The sequence below is a fragment of the Hyperolius riggenbachi genome, chromosome 12, assembly GCF_040937935.1.
Source record: "Hyperolius riggenbachi isolate aHypRig1 chromosome 12, aHypRig1.pri, whole genome shotgun sequence".
NCBI classification, from domain to species: Eukaryota; Metazoa; Chordata; class Amphibia; order Anura; family Hyperoliidae; genus Hyperolius; species Hyperolius riggenbachi.
In genome coordinates, this window is record NC_090657.1 from 86,763,729 (window position 1) to 86,790,099 (window position 26,371).

General features: G+C 45.4%; 1 protein-coding gene across 2 annotated transcripts in view; it reads right to left on the reverse strand.

The window, feature by feature from the left end:
• PLEKHH3 (pleckstrin homology, MyTH4 and FERM domain containing H3) overlaps positions 1–26,371 on the reverse strand; it is a 128,522-nt gene that overhangs the window by 69,698 nt on the left and 32,453 nt on the right. For both annotated transcript variants that reach the window (XM_068261841.1, XM_068261840.1), the window contains exon 2: positions 7,221–7,276. In XM_068261841.1, the coding sequence (XP_068117942.1) occupies positions 7,221–7,276 (56 nt within the window). The remainder of the gene's footprint in view (positions 1–7,220; positions 7,277–26,371) is intronic.

Consider the following 26,371-nt stretch of genomic DNA (forward strand, 5'->3'; position numbering starts at 1 on the left):
ACTTTGGGCCCCTTAGCGCACTTAGGGTGCAAAAAAGTGCCACACATGTGGTACCGCCGTACTCAGGAGAAGTAGTATAATGTGTTTTGGGGTGTATTTTTACACATACCCATGCTGGGTGGGAGAAATATCTCTGTAAATGACAATTATTTGATTTTTTTTACACACAATTGTCCATTTACAGAGAGATTTCTCCCACCCAGCATGGGTATGTATAAAAATACACCCCAAAACACATTATACTACTTCTTCTGAGTACGGCGATACCACATGTGTGACACTTTTTTGCAACCTAGGTGCGCTAAGGGGCCTAACGTCCTATTCACAGGTCATTTTGAGGCATTTGGATTCTAGACTACTCCTCACGGTTTAGGGCCCCTAAAATGCCAGGGCAGTATAGGAACCCCACAAGTGACCCCATTTTAGAAAGAAGACACCCCAAGGTATTCTGTTAGGAGTATGGTGAGTTCATAGAAGATTTTTTTTTTGTCACAAGTTAGCGGAAAATGACACTTTGTGAAAAAAAAAACAATACATATCAATTTCCGCTAACTTGTGACAAAAAATAAAATCTTCTATGAACTCATCATACACCTAAAAGAATACCTTGGGGTGTCTTCTTTCTAAAATGGGGTCACTTGTGGGGTTCCTATACTGCCCTGGCATTTTAGGGGCCCTAAACCGTGAGGAGTAGTCTTGAACCCAAATGTCTCAAAATGACCTGTGAAATCCTAAAGGTACTCATTGGACTTTGGGCCCCTTAGCACAGTTAGGCTGCAAAAAAGTGTCACACATGTGGTATCGCCGTACTCAGAAGAAGTAGTATAATGTGTTTTGTGGTGTATTTTTACATATAACCATGCTGGGTGGGAGAAATATCTCTGTAAATGACACATTTTTGATTTTTTTTACACACAATTGTCCATTTACAGAGAGATTTCTCCCACCCAGCATGGGTATGTGTAAAAATACACCACAAAACACATTATACTACTTCTCCTGAGTATGGCGATACCACATGTGTGACACTTTTTTGCAGCCTAGGTGCGCTAAGGGGCCCAACGTCCTATTCACAGGTCATTTTGAGGCATTTGTTTTCTAGACTACTCCTCACGGTTTAGGGCCCCTAAAATGCCAGGGCAGTATAGGAACCCCACAAGTGACCCCATTTTAGAAAGAAGACACCCCAAGGTATTCCGTTAGGGGTATGGTGAGTTCATAGAAGATTTTATTTTTTCTCACAAGTTAGTGAAAAATGACACTTTGTGAAAAAAACAATAACAATCCAATTTCCGCTAACTTTTGACAAAAAATAAAATATTCTATGAACTCATCATACACCTAACAGAATACCTTGGGGTGTCTTCTTTCTAAAATGGGGTCACTTGTGGGGTTCCTATACTGCCCTGGCATTTTACGGGCCCAAAACTGTGAGTAGTCTGGAAACCAAATTTCTCAAAATGACTGTTCAGGGGTATAAGCATCTGCAAATTTTGATGACAGGTGGTCTATGAGGGGGCAAATTTTGTGGAATCGGTCATAAGCAGGGTGGCCTCTTAGATGACAGGATGTATTGGGCCTGATCTGATGGATAGGAGTGCTAGGGGGGTGACAGGAGGTGATTGATGGGTGTCTCAGGGGGCGGTTAGAGGGGAAAATAGATGCAATCAATGCACTGGGGAGGTGATCGGAAGGGGGTCTGAGGGGGATCTGAGGGTTTGGCCGAGTGATCAGGAGCCCACACGGGGCAAATTAGGGCCTGATCTGATGGGTAGGTGTGCTAGGGGGTGACAGGAGGTGATTGATGGGTGTCTCAAGGTGTGATTAGAGGGGGGAAATAGATGCAAGCAATGCACTGGCGAGGTGATCAGGGCTGGGGTCTGAGGGCGTTCTGAGGTGTGGGCGGGTGATTGGGTGCCCGCAAGGGGCAGATTAGGGTCTAATCTGATGGGTAACAGTGACAGGTGGTGATAGGGGGTGATTGATGGGTAATTAGTGGGTGTTTAGAGGAGAGAATAGATGTAAACAATGGATTTGGGAGGTGATCTGATGTCGGATCTGCGGGCGATCTATTGGTGTGGGTGGGTGATCAGATTGCCCGCAAGGGGCAGGTTAGGGGCTGATTGATGGGTGGCAGTGACAGGGGGTGATTGATGGGTGGCAGTGACAGGGGGTGATTGATGGGTGATTGACAGGTAATCAGTGGGTTATTACAGGGGAGAACAGATGTAAATATTGCACGGGCGAATTGATAAGGGGGGGGTCTGAGGGCAATCTGAGCGTGTGGGCAGGTGATTGGGTGCCCGCAAGGGGCAGATTAGGGTCTAATCTGATGGGTAACAGTGACAGGTGGTGATAGGGGGTGATTGATGGGTAATTAGTGGGTGTTTAGAGGAGAGAATAGATGTAAACAATGGATTTGGGAGGTGATCTGATGTCGGATCTGCGGGCGATCTATTGGTGTGGGTGGGTGATCAGATTGCCCGCAAGGGGCAGGTTAGGGGCTGATTGATGGGTGGCAGTGACAGGGGGTGATTGATGGGTGGCAGTGACAGGGGGTGATTGATGGGTGATTGACAGGTAATCAGTGGGTTATTACAGGGGAGAACAGATGTAAATATTGCACGGGCGAATTGATAAGGGGGGGGTCTGAGGGCAATCTGAGCGTGTGGGCAGGTGATTGGGTGCCCGCAAGGGGCAGATTAGGGTCTAATCTGATGGGTAACAGTGACAGGTGGTGATAGGGGGTGATTGATGGGTAATTAGTGGGTGTTTAGAGGAGAGAATAGATGTAAACAATGGATTTGGGAGGTGATCTGATGTCGGATCTGCGGGCGATCTATTGGTGTGGGGGGGTGATCAGATTGCCCGCAAGGGGCAGATCAGGGGCTGATTGATGGGTGGCAGTGACAGGGGGTGATTGACGGGTGATTGACAGGTGATTGACAGGTGATTGACAGGTGATCAGGGGGGATAGATGCATACAGTACACGGGGGGGGGGGGGGGGTCTGGGGGGGGTCTGGGGAGAATCTGAGGGGTGGGGGGGTGATCAGGAGGGAGTAGGGGGCAGATTAGGGACTTAAAAAAAAAATAGCGTTGACAGATAGTGACAGGGAGTGATTGATGGGTGATTAGGAGGGTGACTGGGTGCAAACAGTGGTCTGGGGGGTGGGCAGGGGGGGGTCTGAGGGGTGCTGTGGGCGATCAGGGGGCAGGGGGGGGGGAAATCAGTGTGCTTGGGTGCAGACTAGGGTGGCTGCAGCCTGCCCTGGTGGTCCCTCGGACACTGGGACCACCAGGGCAGGAGGCAGCCAGTATAATAGGCTTTGTATACATTACAAAGCCTATTATACACTGTTGCAGCGGCGATCCGGATGCCAGTAACCCGCCGGCGCTTCCGAACGGCCGGCGGGTTACGGCGAACGGGGGGCGGAGCCAGTCCCCGGCGGCTGATCGCGTCACGAATGACGCGATCGCCGCATAGCCACTCCCGCAGCCGCCCCCGCCGATGGGCGTATTGCGGTCGTTTGGGCCCAGACTTTGCCGCCGCCCATCGGCTGGGGGCGGTCGTTATGTGGTTAAAGGGAACCCAAGGTGAGAAGGATATGGAGACTGCCATATTTATTCCTGTGTAAACAATGCCAGTTGCCTCACAGCCCTGTTGATCTTCTGGCATGAGTAGTGACTGAGTAAAAACCCTGAAACAAGCATATGGCTAATCCAGTAAAACCGGAGTCAGCTGATCTGCTGTATGCTTGTTCCAGGGTCTGTGGTGACTACCAGGGAACTGGTATTGTTTAAAAGGAAATAAATATGACAGCCTTCATATCCCTCTCACCTCAGGTTCCCTTTAATAATGTCCCTGTGTAACATTCTCTACTATGAGCAAATGCTGACTAAATCATTTATAAAGTCATATCTTTAAAAATAAGTAAATGTATTCAGAAAAGTTCCCCTTTAAAAATACATAAATGAGGTAGAAGGAGAGCTGTGACGAGACTGTGCGCAGTGTGACATGTGCCAAGAGTCCACAGGTTCACTTTAATAAACAGTTCTGTGCCGTGCAACTTTCCTCTATGAGAGGCACTTCCAGGAAACACCTGGCCCACCTCTCTGTCCTGTCATATTCACTCATTCACAAAATAAAGATACTGGAACTATGGTGCAGCCAGCTGGAACAGATACATGGCAGGATGAAGCAATCACCAGTGAGATCCCTGATCTCCTCTCAGCCAGAATCACAGCCAACCAATAGCAATGTCTACTCAGAGGCTACCTCTTAAAGAACCATTGTAACAAAAATGTTTACATTCAGCTACCTCTATAGTAACGCATGCAAGAACAGCAGAATAAGGTATATAATATATTTTGTCGAAAAATGCTCAGAAATGGAGCTTTGAAGGAAATCTGTAGCATAAAAAAATCAGATACTCAGCTATGGAGAGGGAAGACTCTGGATCCAATAGACTTGCTTGTCCCCTCGTTCCAGCGATGTCGCCTGGTGAAATAATACTGCCTCCCGGAGCCCCTGGAAGACCGCTGTCTCCATACTGCGCATGTGTGAGCGCGTGGTAGCACCCAAGGACACAAGTGCTCCCAAAGGCTTCTGCAAGTGGGGTGACAGCGCTGGAAAAAGGGGACCAAGAGGAGACGGAAGGCTCAATAGGATCCAGAAACTTCCCTCTCTATAGGTATATGATTTTTTTTTTTTTTTTATCAGATTTACTTTACAGTAAATCAGAGATCAGAAAATACAAAGAATCGATACTTACCCAGGGCTTCCTCCAGCCCCATAAACACGTCTGAGTCCCACACCGTCCTCCCCCATGTCTTCGTTCAGCGGCAATCGGTCCCGGTAACAGGCTCATTTGTGTCAGTCTGCCTCTTCTGCGCATGCGTGGGAGGTCCCAGACTGACAAAGAAGACCAGGCCAGTTACCGGGGCTGAGTGCGGCTGAACGTCAGACCGTGGGACTCCGACGTGTTTATGGGGCTGGAGGAAGCCCCGGGCAAGTATCGTTTATTTGAACTTTCTGATCTCTAGTACACTTTAAAGAGGAACTGTAACAGCAAAACGTCCCCTGGGGGGTACTCACCTCGGGTGGGGGAAGCCTCAGGATCCTAATGAGGCTTCCCACGCCGTCCTCTGTCCCATGGGGGTCTCGCTGCAGCCCTCCGTACAGCCGTGACGTAATATTTACCTTCCTGGCTCCCGCACAGGCGCTCTGACAGCTGTCGGCTCCGAAGTAGGCGGAAATACCCGATCGCCGTCGGGTCCGCTGTACTGCGCAGGCGCAAGTCTCCGGCGCCTGCGCAGTAGAGCGGACCCGACGGAGATCGGGTATTTCCGTCTATTTCCGAGCCAAAAGCAGCCACAGCGCCCCCGCTGGAGCCAGCAAAGGTAAATATTGAAATTACAGTCGGGCCTGTCGCCGACTGTTCAGAGGGCTGCAGCGAGACCCCCGTGGGACGGAGGACGGCGTGGGAAGCCTCATTAGGATCCGGAGGCTTCCCCCACCCGAGGTGAGTACCCCCCAGGGGATGTTTTTGAAGTTACAGAGTCTCTTTAAATAGCCGACAGCTAGGCTGCTGCCTTAGCCAGGGATGCTCCAGTTCTCTTGGTTTCTCCCACCTGACAAGATTCCTAACAGCCTTTTCTTCTCTACCCACAGCTGCTGACCAGTGAAGAAACCGCTGTAAGAAGCATTGTCAGATTTAGTAGAGGGATTTGGACTGGCTTCCAGCTACCTCAAATTCCCGATACAAGTAGATCTCTTCTAAAAGATAGAAAAGTTAACCTCTGCATCTCTGAATAACCACATTATTTAACGTATTACTTAAAGAGACTCTGTAACTTAAGAAAAACCCCTCTGGGGGATACTTACCTCAGGAGGGGGAAACCTCAGGGTCCCAATGAGGCTTCCCTGACCTCTGAAGACAGCAGGAATCCATCACTGGCTCCCCCGAATCCTCCCCCGACAAGATTTACAAGCAAGGATTTATTTACCTCTCCAGGATCCAGCGCAGGCGCAGTAGCGGTTCTTCCTCCGGGTAAGGCGGAAATAGTCGAACCCAATCATATCCGCTCTACTGCGCAGGCGCAAAGGACTCGTGCCTGCGCAGTAGAGCAATTTAATTAGGCTCAGCTATTTGTGCTTTAACAAAGAGCAGCTACTGTGCCTGCGCAGGATCGCTGTAGGTAAATATTTACTTGCCGCTGTTTGGAGGGTTGCAGCACTGGATTGCCGAGATGGAGGAGGACGGGATCGTTAGGATCCAGAGACTTCCCCCTCCCGAGGTAAGTATCCCCCAGAGGGTTTTTTTTCATTACAGATCCTCTTTAAGCCAATTTAGGGAGAAGGATATTTACTCTTCTGTAAGTGGAGTGGCTAAATGGTTAGTACTCTTGCAACTAAAGTGAAATTCCCAACTAGGACACAATCTTTACGGAGTTTGTATGTTGTCCATGGGTTTGTTTGGGTTTCCTTCCATGTCTTGCAGGTAATCTGGCCCTAGGCTACAGGAGGACTATGACTGTGCTACTCATCCGACTCCAACTTCTCTGTTTATGAAACCTCCAACTCTAACTCCAGGTACCAAAAAAATTGCTCCGACTCCACTCCTGGTGCTAGGGGCATTACTATTATTATTATTGATTTATAAAGCGCCAACATATTCCGTGGCGCTGTACAAAGTAAGAAACACACATGAGGTACATAATACAGACAATGGTGTACACTAATATACAAGATACATAATTAGTGACAAAATACAAAAAATGATACAGCGTACAGAGTACAAAATACAGAAGTGGTAATGACAGTGATAAAAGTAACATGATGAATAAAATGTATAATGATTTCCAAGACACAAAAGGGGGAGAGAGACCTGCCCTTGCGAGCTTACAATCTAAAGGGAATGGGGGGAAACAAGAGGAGGGGTAGTATACGATAAAATATATAAAGGCAGTGTGTTTTAGGATACCTAGTAGGAGTGCAATTTGGTCTTAGGACAAAGGAAAGTGGCTTAGGGTAGCGCATATGCTTGTCGGAACAAATGAGTTTTTAGAGAGCGTTTAAAAGGCATTAGAAGGTGAGGTCATTTTCTGGACAGTTAGTGACATGAATTATTATAGTGTACATTCAGCAAGTAGAGAAATAATATATATGGTTGTATGGTATCTAAGAACATAGAACTTTTTAAGTCCACCATCTTCTTACCTGTCTAAGCCATTAGACGCCCGGACTTGTTGAGTAACGCCGACCTCTGCCGACCCCTAAAATAAGAAAACAATGAGATTTGTTCAGCCATTTATAACTAAAATGTCACAGTTACTATTGTAAGCACAGGTGAAGCAACAACTCTGCATATACACATTTCACTGCTAAATGCAATGGACCTCACAACGTGAGGCATAGCCACTGGGGGGACAACTGCAGCCACAGATAGGCCCAAAGAGGGGACCCCAACATCTTATGCCCCCTCCAATACAGCAACTTCCCCAGTAATCATCAAAGACAACTGGTATTATAACTACTTAGTATTTATATAGTGCTGACATCTTTCGCAGTATCAGACTGCATACAACCAGTGGACTTCTGTAGGTAAAGTCCCCTGACTGCACTGTAAGAAGGACTACCTGAGGAACAGACAGTCTTACAGCTAATGGACACCTATAGAGTTGGTGTCACAAGGATGACAGAGTGACTGTTCACCAAAGGGACGGGTGACAGCCAGAAGGGTCATACAAGCCAGGTCGGCAACACACGAGCAGATAAGGTACAGAGACAGAAGGCTGATTCGGTGTCAGGGTACAGGCAAGGTTGGCAACTGGTAGACAGATAGGCAAGGTACCGAATCAGAAAGCAGAAGAGAGGTCAGCAAAGCCAGAGATCATAACAAGTATCAATATAGCACAATCCTAGTCTGAGGTGTGAGGTCCTTGGTCTCGCCACCCGGGAACTAGTCTGAGAATAACACAGTAATCCTAGACTTAGGTGTGAGGTCCTTGGTCTCAACACCCGGGAACTAGTCTGAAGTATAACACAGCAATATCCTAGACTTAGGTGTGAGGTCCTCGGTCTCAACACCCGGGAACTAGTCTGAAGTATAACACAGCAATATCCTAGACTTAGGTGTGAGGTCCTTGGTCTCAACACCTGGGAACTAGTCTGAAGTATAACACAGCAATAACACAGTAATCTCCTAAAGCGGAATCTGGCTAAGTGTGAATTCCCAGTTCCAACTGGTTCTAACACACTGACTGATCTGACTGAGGTCTGAGTGCTCACACGTGAGTATTCGCAATGGCAGACAACCAGCAACTGACAAGCAAGTTCTATATATACTTACAGCGCTCCACAGTGCCACCCCAGCCACTCAGCCAATCAGGAGTCCAGCTGGGATCACCTGATCGACCTGATCAGCTGATTCCCCTTCTGCTGGCATAAAGGTCTTGTCGCATGGCGCGCGCGTGCGTAGCTCTCCATCTGTGTGCACTAGAAGGACCAGGCAAACCAGAGACATGTTGCTGCGCGGAAACCGCCGCCGGCTTGAACGCTTAGACCGCGCCCTGCCGCTTGTCCGCGCGGCGGCATTTCCGCTATTCATTACAAAACCTTCATCAGTGATGACAGGAGTTGGCCACTAAAAGACCCTCTCCTCCGGGACCTATTCCAATGACCTGCTGAGCACCTTGTGTGACTTACTGCTGTCTTAGATGAACAGTAACAGCCTTTTTATGAGCCACAGTTGGCTCTTTCCTGTTTTAAAGAAAGCTAAATTAGAAGTAACCTAGTAGCTGGAACAGCAGTAATAATAAAATGAAACAATACAATGTGAATGGAGAAAAAACATTTCTAACTGACGCACCGTAAACACCACTCAGTTCCATATAACATGGGTGGAAGTGGGAAGAGGCCTACATGTCATACTCATAGCAGACCATCCAAGCTATCCTGGCCTGAAACCTCCAGGTTCTGGTGCATGACAGCAGAGTGGAATAGATGAAGAGTCTTCTTTTCCCAGCAGATTATGTTCTGCTGCACATTGCATTTAGATATAACCAGAGTTTGATCACCCAAGGTGTGGCCTAGGCACCTAGATGTTCATGTGGCCTTTCTTTACTCTCCACATAGGCTCTTACCCAGAGCTGTACGTTCACCCCTAACATTTTGCATGCCACCATACTAAACAATCCAGATAAGAGGGTACCCTAGAACATCTTTCTGCTCTATGTTTCACCTGTCAACGGATCTACCCTGATTTAGATCCAAACTTTGCCAGTATACGTATTCATGTTGGCAGTGTCGGCAAAGAATGACCAATAGGGTTATGTGCCAAAAAAACCCCATCTTCATATATTACCACGTAAGTACCCCTGAAGCAATAAAATATTTTGTGAATAAAGCTTATGATGGGTTATTGTGAAGAAACTGGATGAGAGGTAGCCAAAATAGTGTAAAAATTATGTGAATATCACAAATATAAAAATTTAGAGGTGTCTTACTGAGGTAAGATGTTTAATCTTTTTTGAAAAAAAAAAGTCTAGACATCTTATTGAGGTAAGACACCTTTTAATTCGTATACTTGTGATAGCCACATAATTGTTACAATATTTTGGGCACCTCTCATCCAGTTTCTTCACAACTGTATTACCCTCCTTGAGAGGAGGGATGGGCCCTTGTCCCCAACCTAGTTTTCTTTAGAGAGAGTGATCGTTCAGAGAGAGATCTTCCTCACAACCCGACCACTGGACGGGTGTTCCCCACACGCGCAGAAGGTGGTTGCGGTTAGCAACCTGGTTTGTGAGTATGCCATATTTTATCTTTGACATCCACTTGAGTACCAAACGTATTACACTATACTAGTCTCCTGCTCTCTTCTTTTGTGTGTTTTTCTCTCAAGGTCTTTGACCAACTGTCCTCATTCTGGGCTATATTATCTGCTGCTGACCATGTTCCTGGTGCAAGGGCCGCTCTCATTCCCTGTTCAACATCTTTTACCCCCCAGAAGCTTTCTGGAAGATCACCGAGTGGTGAATTAGAAATTCTGAACTCTGCCTGCACAACTTCTAAACTGCGCATGTCCAGTGAAGCCCTTATGCATGTCTTTTTTTGTGCATGAGCGCTTCCTTTTACTGGATATGTCTGGTTCAGAACTTGCACATGCCCTGTCCAGATTCGCTAGTGCATGGCCAAGAGCACGTCCTCCAGTTTATTCGACTGATGAGCCATTCAAGCCAAGCAGCCGTCATTATCTGATATAGCTGATTAATACATGGATTGCCTGGATTCTGTTCTCTCCTTAGGTCAGTGGAAATTTGCACGTTAGGGGACTTTTTGCTCACCGTGAAGTCACCCGTCACAGAGCCAACAGGAAGCATTTGAAGCTAAAGGGTTTTGACAACCTCAAATTGCGCAGGAGAAGTCAATTTTTATAATATCTTCGTAGCCTAGAACTCCTAACTACTTAGCATTTTGTCAAGCATTTTTCACTGAGGTAATTTTCATTTTTTTTAAATCTCATTCTTTGTTTTTATTACACAAAAATAAAAACAACGACATCCACAAGCGCATTGAACATAGCTATAGTTGCGAAAAATGTACATAGACCTTTCTAAATATAAGAGATTGTGAACAGATTGAAATGAATAAGGGGGTTTATTCAGGAAACACGGTCAGCCCCAAATGAGATCTATGATTACAGTAAATAGAATGACTAAGTCTGAAGCAATAAAAAGCAAACCACAAGAGCCTTCCCCCCTGGACTCCGCTCACCGAGCCTGCTGAGTACCTCAGCATAATTATATGCCACCCCCACATCCATAGAAGTCGCCCAGGCCTCCAGATGTATGGCTCCACCAAGCCTCCCTGTCAGTGTGAATAACATGAGGAGTCTGTGGTATGGCTGCTCTCCAAGAGCTTATTTCATGAAGGTAAATAAGTACTTGTGACTTTTTTTCCTAGAAAGTGCAGCAAAAACAGCCCAATCAATAGGCAGCCCCAGGAAATAGAGAGCTCTGGATGGTCACAGCGCTCTTCGGAATAACTGGCGGCGGTGCTGGACTTGGGAAGGATCAAAGTGCAGCCTGTCATTTTGGCTTCACAAAATGACCTTTATATCTTAAAATGTAGCACCCAGTATAAACATAACACTGACTGCTCTATCACATGGTGGTGGGATACAAATGAAATATGTGAAAGGTGTCACTCTACGGACAAAGAATAGCGCTTTATGTCAATTCTAATTTTTCTGTACAGTATCAATGTCAATACAAGGATGGCTTCTATTTCCCAACCTAAATCTTAAAGTGGACCTGAACCCCCGAACTTCCTCTCTGCTCTAAAAGATAAGCAACAGCATAATAACCTTTAAAGAAAAATATTTCTTTGTTACAGCTGATACAAATGCTGCAATAAATCTACAGTGTGTCTACTTCCGGCGTTTATGGAAGCAGACATAGGGTTAACATCCTGTGTTCGCAAATGCTGAGAACTGCCAAGACTCCTGTGCTGACACGGCTGAGAGATCAAATCACAGTTGTGATTAGTCACAGATGAGGGGGAATTAGGACTAAGGTTAAAATCTCTAAATACATACAAGGGGAATTTCTCTCTGTTTTCCTTCTGTCCTGTGCAAGAGTTCAGGTCCATATTAAAGCACACCTGACTTGAAGCAAAGCTACCTAAGGTATGTTCATGCTGGATCCTTGATCCTTTATTTTCCTTGAGGTCGCATTGACAGTGGGACGTTGCGTTTTAATGCGACGTTAAAGTTGCAATGTGCCTGCGTTTAGAGGTAACGCACTGCAAGCAGTGAGTTATCACCACGCAACATTTATCAAAGCGATTTTAACGTTGCACTGTGGACAGCAACTAGGATTAGCATTGCAGTGTGGTAAGCTGCGTTCTAAGACTTTATAGCGCAGCTCCGCAACGTGGCACTGTGGACAGCAACTAGGATTAGCATTGCAGTGTGGTAAGCTGCGTTCTAAGACTTTATAGCGCAGCTCCGCAACGTGGCACTGTGGACAGCCCCTAGGATTAGCATTGCAGTGTGGTAAGCTGCGTTCTAAGACTTTATAGCGCAGCTCCGCAACGTGGCACTGTGAATGCGACCTGAGGGAAAATAAAAAATCTATACTCACCTAAGGCGAGGGAAGGCTCTGGGTCCTATACAGAGTTCCCGGTCTCCTCACGGTCCTCGCGCTCCCCCATTAGCAGTCTATGACCCATGGGTTGTAGACTGCTCTCTTCCACATTGGGTGGGCTTCGCCAGTCTTTGAAAGGCGTTCGAACACGGGAAGCTCCGTACTGCGCACGCATGAGAGCGCCCTCTATCGTGCCCTCAAGTGTGCGAAGTACAGAGCCGCCCGTCTTCGGGACCCCGAGTGCTTCCAAAGACTGCCGAAGTTTCCCACGGTGGGAGATTTGAACCGGGGATCCAGCGCTGAAACCATGAGGAGAACAGGAAGGCTCTATAGGACCCAGAGCCTTCCCTCACCTTAGGTGAGGATTTGTTTTGTATTTTTGATAATGCTTCAGACTTGCTTTAATACTGGGTAGCACTCAAACCTTGCATTCCAATTTCTTCCCACATTCCGTAAACATACTGGTAAGTTAATTGACTCCCTTTTAAGCTGGTCTTTAGCCTCTAAAGGTATCCATTATCGGTACAATTTTTTCACCAAATGCGATCTTTCAATGCAATTTTTATGATCAAATTGTATAGAAAACACTTATTAGTAGATTAATGCATTTGTTTATACAGATCTGTACACAGCGGGACAAGGTGTAAGAGTTCCTAAACAAGGACAGTTGGGAAGCCATGTTTCAACACTGTACAGTTTGCATTTCTGTCCAGGCCAGCATGCCAAGAGTTAACAATATCAATGGGCTATGGAACAGCATAATGAGGAAGCAGTGAACCCTGACTTCTGACAGACCAGGTGGCTTATCACACACAGCCTGAGGCATTCAGTAAACAGAGACATACACAGAGGGGAGGGGGGAGAATGCCCTTTGTGTACAGCTGCAGGGGATGTGTGCATATACCGTATATTCACTGCTCCTGGGAAAACGGTCACATAACAGTTTCATCCACTGTGAAACAAGCAAGAAATGGCCTGCAGCTAGTTGTGGGGACGATCCAGAAGCATAACTTGATTACGGTTAGACTTTTAGGGCTTGTTCACACTGTGAGCGGTTTTGATTATTTTTGAGAACTGGCGATTTTAAAAATTGCTTTAAAAGCGCTTCTGCAATGTTCCTCTATGTGAGTGTTCTCACATGAGCAATGAGTTTTCTTTCCAATCTCAAACACGGCTCCTGCACCATTTCCTGAGCGTTTGCGCTTCAATAAAAAGGAATACTGTAGGGGGGGGTCGGGGGAAAATGAGTTGAACTTACCCGGGGCTTCTAATGGTCCCCTGCAGACATCCTGTGCCCGCGCAGCCACTCACCGATGCTCCGGCCTGCGCAGTACACTCCTGGTGACATCAGCGGGAGAGAGGACACGGCAATGTAGGCGCAGTGGTTTTCAGACTTTAAAGTTGGAAATTCCAGAAGTGAACCGGAGGCGGGGCCGGAGCATCGGTGAGTGGCTGCGCAGGCACAGGATGTCTGCGGGGGACCATTAGAAGCCCCGGGTAGGTTCAACTCATTTTCCCCCCGACCCCCCCTACAGTAGTCCTTTAAGAATAAATGCAGTACATTGTATTTATTCAGTTCCAGGTGAAAGAGTTCACTTCCTGAGTGTCATCAGAAAGGAAAAAAAATTACTGGACAAAAGCACATCGAAAAAAAGCGCTTAACAAAGCGCAAATCGTTCTAAAAGGGCAGGGAAAAGCGCTTTAAAAATGTAAATTGCAGTTTCGATGGCGATTTACAAAGCAGGCCTAAACTCAGAACTTCCTCTCTACTCTAAAAGATATGCAACAACATACTAACCTTTAAAGGAAAACATTTATTTGTAACAGCTGATACAAATCCTGCAATAAATCTGCATTGAGTCAACTTCCTGCTTCCATGGAAGCAGACATATTGTTAACATCCTGTGTTTACCAATTAGCTGCTCTGCCATGGCAGCCAGCTGACACAGCTAAGATATCAAATTACAGTTGTGATTAGTCCCAGATGAGGGGGAATTGGACTGGCTAAACTCTCTAAATACATACAGGGTGCATTTCTCTATGTTTTTCTTCTGTCCTGTGCAAGAGTGCAGGTCCTCTTTAAGCCCTCTTCCACTGAGAGCGTGATATTAGCCTAAACGCGGTCGCACTGCTTGCTGCAGTTTTCCTGCGATTGCATTTAGGGTGTAGCTGTAGCGATCAGAATTGCAGCGCGTTCGCAGTGGAAAAGGGCTCATAGGGCACTTTGCTGAGTTTCTATACAATGTTCTGATATGACCCAGGAAAGGGTTGCTAATTAGGCTACATATTCCCAGAGAAAATTTAAAAATCCAGTCCAGGTTTTCTGAATCACTTATCTCCTATACTGATCTCCATCCTTAGTGGATAACCTCTATATGCCGACAGATGTGTATGCAGGCTGCTGCACTGGCTCCTAGTACTTGTTCATACACAAGCAGTCATTATAGATAGATCCAGGGATAAGACAGCTGTGTGTTCCTGCATAAGCCTTCATTCTACAAATGCTTGCTTTGTTCCCATCTTGTCTGGCATTTCACTTCTGGACCTGAATGTCATTGTGCAACAAATCAACTTGAACCTGCTTGCGCGCAACACAGACACATCACACCGGTCCCTGAACCCAGCAGACCCCATCAGGCCTGGAACCCACTAGAGTGCTTTTTTGAGCGTTTAGGGAGCGCTTTAAATCACTAGCGATTTTCCTAAACGCTCTGCCAATGTAAATAAATGTAGCAAATTCCACAGTAGCGATTGCGATTAGCAAAATCGCAATCGCAGGACATGCAGCATTTTGGGAGCGTTTGCGCTTCAATGTAAAGTATTGAAGCGTCGGCAAATCGCTCATGAATAGCTACACATAGCGATTTGTGTGCGATTTTAAATTACTGCAAACTGTAAAAAAAATTATCATAAATTAAAGGACCAATCAGAATTAAAATCGCTAATCGCAAATCGATACACAAACGTTGGCAAAAAGCTTACACTTACACGCGCGTGATGTGCGCTTGCCGTTACTTCCTGCCTCAAGTGTGCGGAAGCACTCAGAAGCATATTGTTAAAATACGGTTCTGTGCATGTGCGCCACTAGCTGATAGCGGACAAACGGAGGCACTCAGGAGGACGGCGGGGGATTCAGCGCTGCTTATGGGGCCTGGAGGAAGCCCCGGTTAAGTATCGATTCTTTCTTCATTACCGTCTCTGGAACACTTTAAAGTGTGCCTGAGATGGGCCTTAATAAAAATAATATACATACTGGGGCTTCCTCCAGCCCTCTCCAGGCTAACGCTCCCAAGTCGTCCTCCTCCACCTCCTCGTTCATCTGCAACTAGCCCAGGTAAGTCAGCCAGTCAGGGACAGTCGGTACAGCCGCGGTCCTGCTGCACGCGCTCCCCCATCTCGCTCGCGGGTGCAGAACTCTCCCTGCGACAAAAGGGCAGGTGTGGACTCGCCGCGCATGCACAGTTGCCTGCGGACCGGGGGACTTTCCGGGGCAAATTGTAGAAAATCGAGGAGGCAGAGGAGGACAGGGCAGGTGCAAAAAGCCTGGAGGGGGCTGGAGGAATCCCCAGGACATATATTTTTTTATTTTTTTCTTAAGTCCCCATCTCAGGTTTACTTTAACACCTTCAAGACTCACCTTTTCATGCTCGCCAAACCCCCTGCATCAAAACCATTATACGTTCAGCTGGGCACCCTTTCAACAGAAGACAAGACAAATAGCATTTATATCACACTTTCTCCTGGCAGACTCAAAGCGCCAGAGCTGCAGCCACCAGGGCTCGCTCTATAGGCAGTAGCAGTGTTATGGTGGCCATACATGGTACAATTTTTTCATACAATCTTACCATTTCTATGTAGTATAAGGGTAAATTAAGTGAATATACTGAAAGGATAATTCAGGCAGTTCCCTTATACTACATAGAATTGGTAAGATTGGATGAAAAAAATTGTACCATGTATGGGCACCATTAGGGAGACTTGCTGAAGGTTTCCATACTGACTAGGTGCTGGCTTACTGAGCAGGAAGAGCCAAGATTCAAACCCAGGTCTCCTATGCCACAGGCAGAGCCCTTAACCAGTACACTATCCAGCCAGAAGCATGTAATGTCTCTACCCCAAGCATGTAATGTCTCTACCCCAAGCATGTAATGTCTCTACCCCAAGCATGTAATGTCTCTACCCCCTCCCTTTAAATTCTAAAACCTCTGGCAGGGCCCTCCTCTCCAGTGTTTCCAGCATGATTATGCAATCTCACTGTCTGACACCCTTCTTGCAGACTAGAACAGACTCTATTTTTACCAAAGACACTGAACTATTGTTATCAAAGACATTTGCATGATCTTGTTCTTTTGTGAGCTCCTTGTATGCCCTACCTTGTATGTTAACCTCATTTATCTATTTTCAGGTTATTTGTAGTGGTACACAGCAGTATATAAAACTCACACCAATACCATTCCGTGTAAAAAGCAGGCAGAACTATGCCTGGCAATAATGCTGAGCACCACCTCTCCAATACGCTAAGCTCTGCCACCCAGTGTCACCTGCCCCTGTCACTCTCTGCTTATTCCTACATAATCAACACTGCTCCGCTAATCCCAACTGCATTCTTCAATCTAGCACTCAGCATTAGGGCTTTGTGCACATCCACTGCCACGTTTCCATCGGCTAAACAGAGGTGAGATGCCAGCACTAGGCTTTGTGAAGAAACTGTCCGTTTGCCACTAATAACAACCTCATCAGTTCTGGCATCCTAAAGAGTACCTAAGTTATAAATTACAGTTTTCTTTAACCAGTTCGCATTCAGTCGTTTTTCGCTTCATGCATCCGAACAATGTTCACCTCCCATTCATTAGCCTATAACTTTATTACTACTTATCACAATGAACTGATCTATATCTTGTTTTTTCCGCCACCAATTAGGCTTTCTTTGGGGGGTAAATTTTACTAAGAGCCACTTTACTGTAAATGCATTTTAAAAGGAAGAATAAGAAAAAAACGGAAACAAATCATTATTTCTCACTTTTCGGCAATTATAGTTTTAAAATAATACATGCCTCCATAATTAAAACCCACATATTGTATATGCCCATTTGTCCCGGTTATTACACCATTTAAATTATGTCCCTATCACAATGTATGGCGACAATATTTTATTTGGAAATAAAAGTGCATTTTTTCCGTTTTGCATTCATCACTATTTACAAGCTTATAATAAAAAAAAGAAAAGAAATATTTCATCTTTACATAGATATTTAAAAAGTTTAGACCCTTAGGTAAATATTTGTGTTTTTTTTTTTTTTATTGTAATGTTTTTTTTGTTTTTTTTAATTAAACATTTTATGTGGGTATTTTTGGGAGGGTGGGATTGAAATTGTATTTTTTTTGAAAATATATGTGTATTTTTATTTTTATTTAACATTTAGATGTAGTTTACTTTTTGGCCACAAGATGGCAGCCATGAGTTGTTTACAGTGACGTCACTCTAAGCGTACCAAGTACGCTTAGAGTGACATAGGAAGCAGAAAAAGCGTAGCTTCCGAGAGAAGCTGTCGCTTTTTCTGCGGGGGAGAGGAATCAGTGATCGGGCACCGTTGCCCGATTCACTGATTCACTGGCTAACAAACTGCCGGCCGGGAGCGCGCGTGCACGCGCGCGATCGGCCGCGTGGACGCGCAGGAGCGCACATGGCTTCCTGGACGTGAGTTTCACGTCCAGGAATGTCAAATAGTTAAACCTAATGAGTTGCCAAGATATATAAAATCACACGTGATAAGGTGTGATTTTCTCACCCCTAGGGTCTGTATTCTACATATATTCGTGAAATCCCCACCCCCAGTGTGAAATTGGGCCCTGGGGATGCTGGGGGATTGATGTCATAACTCCACCCCTCATGCCCATGTGGTCTAATCTAGGCAGGCAGACAGACAGACATCTGAAATAAGAATTATAGCAGATAGACATAATTAGAAAGGCTGCAGCAGTTCTCCTGTCTCTTCTCTCTCCTACACACTGTGAAAAGAGAAGTAATTTGATCCAGGCAGGCAGCAGGGGAGGGAGGGGCAGGGGAGTTAACCAGGCTGAAGAGGTGGACACAATGATTTCAGCTTCAGGAGAAACAAGGAAGTGCTACTTATAGATATATAAATGTGAGTCTGTTCTATCCACTATGATGTACCAGATGTAAACTTCATATGTTCATCTAACAGTACACAGTGCCTAGACTACATACTGTATATGTATTGCCATTCAGACCTTTTTTTGGCTGGAGGTGGTCTTAAATGTTAACGCACACAGGCAACTTCCTGCTGCACACAGATCTGCTCCCTGATGGCTTCACCCTAAGCACTGTAAGTGCAGACAAGCAAGTGCAGGTGGCTGTCAGTGATTATGGGGAAGTAAGCTGATCTCTACACCAAGCCTCCACAGTGAAGTCCGCAGTTCAGTGTGGAAAACCAACTGCAGCCCATTCACGCATACACAAGCTGTGGCTTATCATATCAACATTAAGACACCTTTGCAAAGATAAAGGCACTTCCCTTTCTGGTTGTGGTCACTGTCATTTAAGTGTCAGTCACATCTGCATGTCAGTCACAATTTGTGCTCATCATTGTTGTCTACGGGTCAGGACCATAGAGAGGCTGGAGGTGCAGAGACAAGAAAAACATGTGTGCCAACTCGAGACACATCACATCAGCGCAGGAAATTTGGACGCACCATGCGCCGCCATAGGCTGTAATGTAGATTAAAGGTGCCCATACACTCGTCAGATTGGCAGCAGATAGATAAGAAATGCATCTGATGATCTATCTGATGCGTTTTTAGAACATTTTTTACCAGGATAGAATTCCAATAGATTTCAGTTTGAAATCTATTGAAATTCGATCTGATGGCATTTTTTTGCCATCAGATTTCCATTATCTCATCAGATCGACCTAAATTTTCCACCCTGCAAGTTGGATGGAAATCCATCGAAATCGATCGAAATCGGCCGTCGATCGGTCGATTGGCCAACCGATTTGCAATCGATCGATCGGTCGGCCAGAAAATCGGCTGAGTGTATGGGCTGCTTAAGACTATAGCAGCGCTCAGACAGTAATTTGGGGGCCATCAAACGACAGGGCCCAAATTATTATAAAAACAGCATAATTCAGCCGCCAGCCATAGCTGAATTGCGTCTTACCCAAGTGTCTATGGCGGCCCGGAGGGGCAATTGTAATTAACGCCACCAGGACGTTTGCAGATGAAGGGTGAGCAGTTTTTCGCCCAAATTTCCTGGTGCCTTAATTACATGTATGCGTGCCAACTGCTGTTAGAATTAAAGTGTACCTGAAGGGGCTGTTCCAAAAGAATTCTTTTTTTTTTTTTTACATAATTAATTTTCATTGATACAAAATTTCCAATTACAAAACAAAAATAAAAGTCAAATTCCAACAAAATCAACAGAAAAAACAAAATAACCAATCCCCTCCCTCCTCCCCAGACTCCTCGATCCTCCTATATTCTTCAGAATTCCTAAATTCAATCCACCCCATCCATTTAGAACAAAAACTCCCCCACCTATCCAATTGTAGAGCAATCTGTTCTTCTGCCTCTTTTATCATCAAACCCCTTTTATCTATTCCTATAATGAAGGAGGATGTGTGTGTCTCAATTTAACTGGGATTAAACTTTTGGCTGCAATAAGCAAGTGAGGCAGCACAGATTTTTTTGTATCTAGCCACAGACATAGAAGAATTATGTAGCAGTACTTCTAACGGGTCATTTTTAACTTGATGAATAACCATCTTATTAAAGGGAAGGTTCAAGCAAAATAAAAAAAATGAGTTTCACTTACCTGGGGCTTCTACCAGCCCCATGCAGCCATCCTGTGCCCTCGTAGTCACTCACTGCTGCTCCAGTCCCCCGCTGGCAGCTTGCCGACCTCGGAGGTCGGCGGGCCGCATTGCGTACATTTTTACGCATTCCCGCTAGTGCAGGAACATTAACACATACATTTTTACGCGTTACTGGTTCAATGCATAAATTTTTACGCATTGAACCAGTAATGCGTAAAAATGTATGTGTTAATGTTCCTGTGCTAGCGGGAATGCGTAAAAATGTACGCAATGCGGCCCGCCGACCTCCGAGGTCGGCAAGCTGCCAGCGGGGGACTGGAGCAGCAGTAAGTGACTACGAGGGCACAGGATGGCTGCATGGGGCTGGTAGAAGCCCCAGGTAAGTGAAACTCATTTTTTTATTTTGCTTGGACATTCCCTTTAAGGGCTGGTTCACATGGGCGTCTGCCCGGCTTTCTGTGGCGTTGCGTTTGGTGGCGTTGCGGCGGCTTCGTGTTCGGGCTTTCAGCAGCCTTCACATAGCTTTTGGATGCGGTCTGCAATTTTCTTCCCCTAGGGGAACATTACCTGTGGTGGTTAACTGCCCCAGGACGCTACATGTAGCGTCCAGGGTCGCCTTGAACGCCAGGGAAAATCGGGACCCAAACGCTGTGTTTGTGTAAACGCCGGTAAAAGCCTGGTACAAACGCTCCCATTCACTTGAATGGGAGAGTTTAACACCAAGTCCCAAACACTGGCGGTAAACACTCCACAGACGCCCGTCTGAACCAGCCCTAACACTTAGAAGAACTCCATACCAAAAAGCCCTCAGCGGTGGACAATTCCAAAACATATGCAATAATGTACCCCTACAACCACAACCCCTTTATCATCATCCTCCGGACGCATCAAAGCGAATTCAATGGTGCGTGTGTGTGGTGGTGGGGGGGCTATACCATCTAGTCAAAACTTTTACATTAATTTCCTTCGCCTTTGAGCTCACTGACGTTACATGAGATAAAGTACAAATTTTAGCTCTCTGCTGAGCACTAATTGAGACTCCCGGATCCTCTTCTCATTTCTGGAAATATCTAAGAGAGTCAACAGCAGGATTATCCAATAATGTATAAAACAAGGACATCTTGTGACTAGGAGCTTCAAAACAAAGAGAAAGTTTTTCAAAACAAGAAAGATCACCAACTGTTCTTATGTTATTTCTAATCTGCATTAAAAATGCTCCAACTGTCTTTACCCCCAAAAATCAAACGAAAGCTAACCATTTCCTTCACGAAACACATACATTTTACAGCAGTTTGCCGAAATCGCAATAGTTCTGCATGCAGAAGTTTCGGAGCAGTTTCATGAGGGAATGCAGGGCCTAAAATCGCTTGATCTGGAAATCTCTCCAATTAGCGCTATATAGATTGCATTCGCAAGTGGGTCCCACACCTAAAGCTACTGTAACCACCTACAGCTAGATGGACTGGGCATCTCCACTGACAATTGTTTCCTGAGGTAGTAGGTGGGATTAAAGGGGAGTGGTTCTGTTTGTTTGAGATTATGGTTGGGGAGGGAGGGCAAAACTAACGGTCATCTTAATGTGTACCTGAGACATTAAAGGAAACTACTGACTGCAGTCATTCAGGGAGGATGGCAAGGTAATCCACGACCCACGTGGGGCTGGAGAAAGCCCCAGGTAAGTATAAAATGCTGCAGTAGTTAATGTCTCAGGCTTCTTTAAGCTAACAATACACTGCACTGTTAACGTTTAGTTAAAAGCATGTCAAAATCAAAGAATAAGAAACAAACCCCTTCAGCAGACAGCACCTACATATATAATGTAAAATGCACATGTAGCAATTTACTTCAGAAGAATGCAGTCACAGAACAGAGGAGGAGAACAGCTTTCTGAAAGAAAATCAGCTCTGCTTTCTTTATACACACACTGTAATGGCTTTACATGCTATTTAGATGTTGCTCAAACAGCTGGGAGCCTTAGGTGAGCAGGAATGTGGTGAGTTTTCTCCACCCATTAGACATTTTTCACACCAGAGGCAGTTTGGCTTCCCATCTGCCGGTTACTTAGCGTCATTTGGCTGTAATTTCATTTATTCGAATGGCAGTGTTTGTATCCTAAGCGTGTCAGTGGTGCGGCTACCCAGAAGTTCTGATTTAGGCCTTTTTTCCACGGGCAGTTGAACTGTGTGCTTAGCAAGCAGTTACCAGGCAGCAGTGAGCAGTTACCAGGCAGCAGCAAGCAGTTGTGAGAGTTTGAGAGACATTTCACTGTCTATCAACTGCCCATGGAAAACAGGCCTAAATGAAAAACACATTCTGGGGCTGGGTTGCGGTTGGATCCCTATGGTGCTCACTAGCAGCGGTGAAATCGCTGCTTGGAGCATTTTGGGTGTTATCATGGAGCGATTGCATCAGTGGCTACAGTAGCCAAGATGTTGGGGCGTTGTGGTCAATCGGGTGCGCGGCGGTAACAGCAAGCGATATCGGGACAATATCAGCTGACACGGACAGGTAAAGTATGCTGCATGGGGGGAGGTCACATTTTCCATTGGGGGGGGGGGACTGTGCAGGGGGTGGAAAGTCACATGGCCGATTCCCAATTGAAATCGATCAGGAATCAGCCTGCGGTGTATGGGCAGCCAAGAGATCTCTCTCTAACAAGATTTTATCAGAGAGAGGTCTGTCTCTTGGTCGATCTGCCCATGCATCGCCTGATGTATGGGCACCTTCAGTGTGATTGGTTGCCTTCAGAAACACAGACAGACGTTCTTTCAGGCACCCTCATGTTCTGCTTGATCTCTTCAGCCCTGTGTGACAATGGGAATCCCCCTGTCCCTCTCACAAGAATGAGACCTTTCAGTTTTACAGTGGAAACATGAAGGGGTGGACTGTGAATTAGCTGTACTCTGCTCATAGGTTATTATCAGTATAGTATATCGCTGAATGAAAAAGATCAAGTTTCCGTCTTCTCTGACTGTGCAAGTGAAGGTGACACTGTCTAAATTTAACCCCGTGCCCCATCTGTCCCACACCAGGTGTTGTCACCTCAATCCAACGCTCAGGCAGGTGGCCAAATGGAGAACCTGATTCTAAATTTAATTGGGGGCTGGCAACAGGTCTTCAAATGCTGGCTGCAAGTACTTCTGAAATGATAATGCTTAGCTGTGCTTACATGTCCTTTATTGTGAGCTAAATATACACTGCACCTAAAGAGCAGCTCTACCACACAAGCTTGGGCATACAGTCGGGACAGAGGTGACATTTAGCTTCTGACTTGTCCCAGGGACTCGGGTGACAGGAACTCAGAGCCAGGCCTGGACACATGCTGCAGCCATTATGAGGCCCCGCCCTCACTGCTGGATGTTTCAATGGTTTTATATTGTGGAAAACGCAGCATAAGGTGGGCAAGAAAAGACATGCAAACTGTAATGGAAAGTCCCCACCCTGCATGTCCCAAGAGGTAAAAGAAGCCATTGGAGGACGATAGCAAAGCTCACTAGAATCCACCTGTAACTCACAGCATTACTCTAGGTACTGAGAACAAACATAAAAGCTTAACAGATACCTGAACTCAACAAATAAAAATGTATACTGAGTGCTCAAAAAATTAGACACTCCCCTGATTTGAAGGTAAACCAGTCCAATAGTGACGTAGAGTGACGTAACAATGCCTTATATAAGGAAAGCTCAGCTTCAAACGACGTAGTTATCAAATAAGTTAATGTCAAAATAGGTAAGATGAAAGATTTAAAGAGGAACTGTAACCAAGTATTGAACTTCATCCCTATCAGTAGCTGATACCCCCTTTCCCATGAGAAATCTTTTTCCTTTCTCAAACGGATCATCAGGGGGCTCTGTATGGTTGATATTGTGGTGAAACCTCTCCTACTGTGTGATGTCAGAAGAACCTGACAGCACACTGTGGGAGCCTTATTGCATTGTGGGAAAAAAGGCTGTTTCCAACTGCCAAAAAAGCAAGTAGCATCTCCTTCCACAGACATCACTTGCCAGTAAAGATGTCGCCATGTGATACATTTCAGAACGTAAATCAGGGAGTGGAAAGATTTTACAATGGGCAAACACTGACTAAATCATTTAAACTTGAATATTCTAAAATATAAGCAATTAATTACATTAAATTCAGTAAAGTTCCTCTTTAACACGAAATTTCTCATCAACATTGCCGTTAAAAACTGACATAAAAACGCTACTCATCCGCTACAACCAGAGCTGTCGTTATATCCACTTCTGTACCTCTGCTGATTTGATGCTCCACCCCCATCGCATTGCAATAAACTACATTCATATAACCCTGTGGCAGAGTCCACCCACAGATTCATATGCATTATGCCTTCCCCCAAACCCCTCACCCAGAGACGTGCTCCCTGCTGGACAGGAAGTAGACATCTGTAGTGGTAGGCCATTCTCCTCCAGCTCCTGCCATGTGCGTTTCCTGTGTTTGAATATTGGATGAGTGGTCATACCTGGCTTCATATTGTCCAGATGTTTTTTAAGAACAAGTGTTAACTATACAGATTTATCTTTACATGTGGAGGCCTGATGAAGGGTCTATCCTGAAACAAGTCGACGTTGTCGCCTCAATATTTACAATTGCACTAATCTTGATGTTAATCACTGCTCAGTGTTCTCCCCAGGCTCTTTTAGCCGGGTGCTGCACCCGGCTAGTTTTGGTGAGCACCCGGCTGTCATTGGCCCACTTCCTCCTCTGCAGTAAGCAGAATTGTGCAGAGCAGTGTCGGCCCTGTATTCTCTCATCTCGCCCCACCCGGCTATTTTTTCATGCCACCCGGCTGGAAAAAAATTCTGGGGAGAACACTGCTGCTGTATGTTCGCCATTCTTTCCTATGGAAAATGTTCCCTGAAGGATACTTTTATTTAATATCTTTGCACAAGTGTTGTCTTCAATAAAGATTTATTGTATTTTTATATATAATTTTTTCAAATTTCTTCAATGTTCTTGATATACATATCCTTGTATTGGAATAAAGTGTATATGGGTGTTGTGGCACACCTCAGAGGATATTGTTCTTTTCGATTCCCTCTATACAGAATACAAGACAGGAAGTAGGTCACTGGGAATCCTGGGTTCCACCGTCATATTCACGCTGTTCTGAGCCTGTGTGCCGCACCGCTGCTGCCAACATATTTAACATTTCTACGTTACCCTTTGACTTTCATGACTTCTGCTGCCGCTGTGTCGCAGCAGAAGTCCGACAGCAAAGCACTGTTGACTTTGTGGTGGGTCGGTGGTCGATCGGGAACTAAGTGTGCTAGGCCCCATTGCCTTGCATTATCGTTGCGTCACCCTGCGGCAAAACAAGTAACGCAATGCACACTGCAAGGCAAGTGTAAAAGGGGCGTAAATAGTGCATATAGTGTCCAAAATTTGGATATGGTGAAAATGGGACCTTAGACCATTTAATAGCTTTAATAGATTTACCTTATTTACGATACATAATATGCTGGTGCGTTATAAATAATAAAAGGGGTTGACCACCTCTTCTTCATACAGTAGACAGACCTGCTAGATCCTTAGCATTGAAAGCAGAAGAGGAACTTCTGGAAGGCAAGTTACCTCTGTGACATACTCAGTAAACATGTCGCAGGTTGTCATGGTGACATATCCTGACACAGGTTACAACAGCAAGTTTGTCAAGGTTGACACAAAAGATGCATAGCCATACTTCAGGTTCCTTTCAGGGCTATTCAGCCCAGCATATCTTTTACATGCTGAAGGGATTAACCCCAACTTATTCATTATGTGTCATTTCCAGGAACGTGTGAAGACGGATCTGTTTCTTTTTAAACAGCGCTCATTACATAATGGAGAAGGCCAAACTGTTCCTCAATAACAGAACTGATAATTAACTTCCATCAAAATGATTACCCGACACCCAGCAATCCACATTTTCCCTCTTCCATCTTAATCCCATTATTTTAAAATACAAGCAATCATTAACCCTCTGCACTTAAAGCACACTCACCGCTTTATTGTTAAAAAAAACACACCAACACACCCACAGCAAGCTGCAACCAATAGCAATAAAAACAACCAGGGCTGTGGAGTCAGAGTTGGAGTCGATGAGTTGGAGCAATTTGGGGTATCTAGAGTCGAAGTTGGAGTCAGAGTCGGTGGTTTCATAAACTGAGGAGTCGGGAGTCGGATGATTTTTGTACCAAATCCACAGCCCTGGTAAGTATAAGACTAAGGAGTCGGAGTCTCGGAGTTGGAGCAATTTTGGTTAGCAGGAGTTGGAGTCTGTGTTTTCATAAACTGAGGAGTCGGAGTAGGATGATTTTTGTACCGACTCCACAGCCCTGAAAACAACTAGGTTGAAAATTTGACTTGGTTGGCAAAAATATAGGA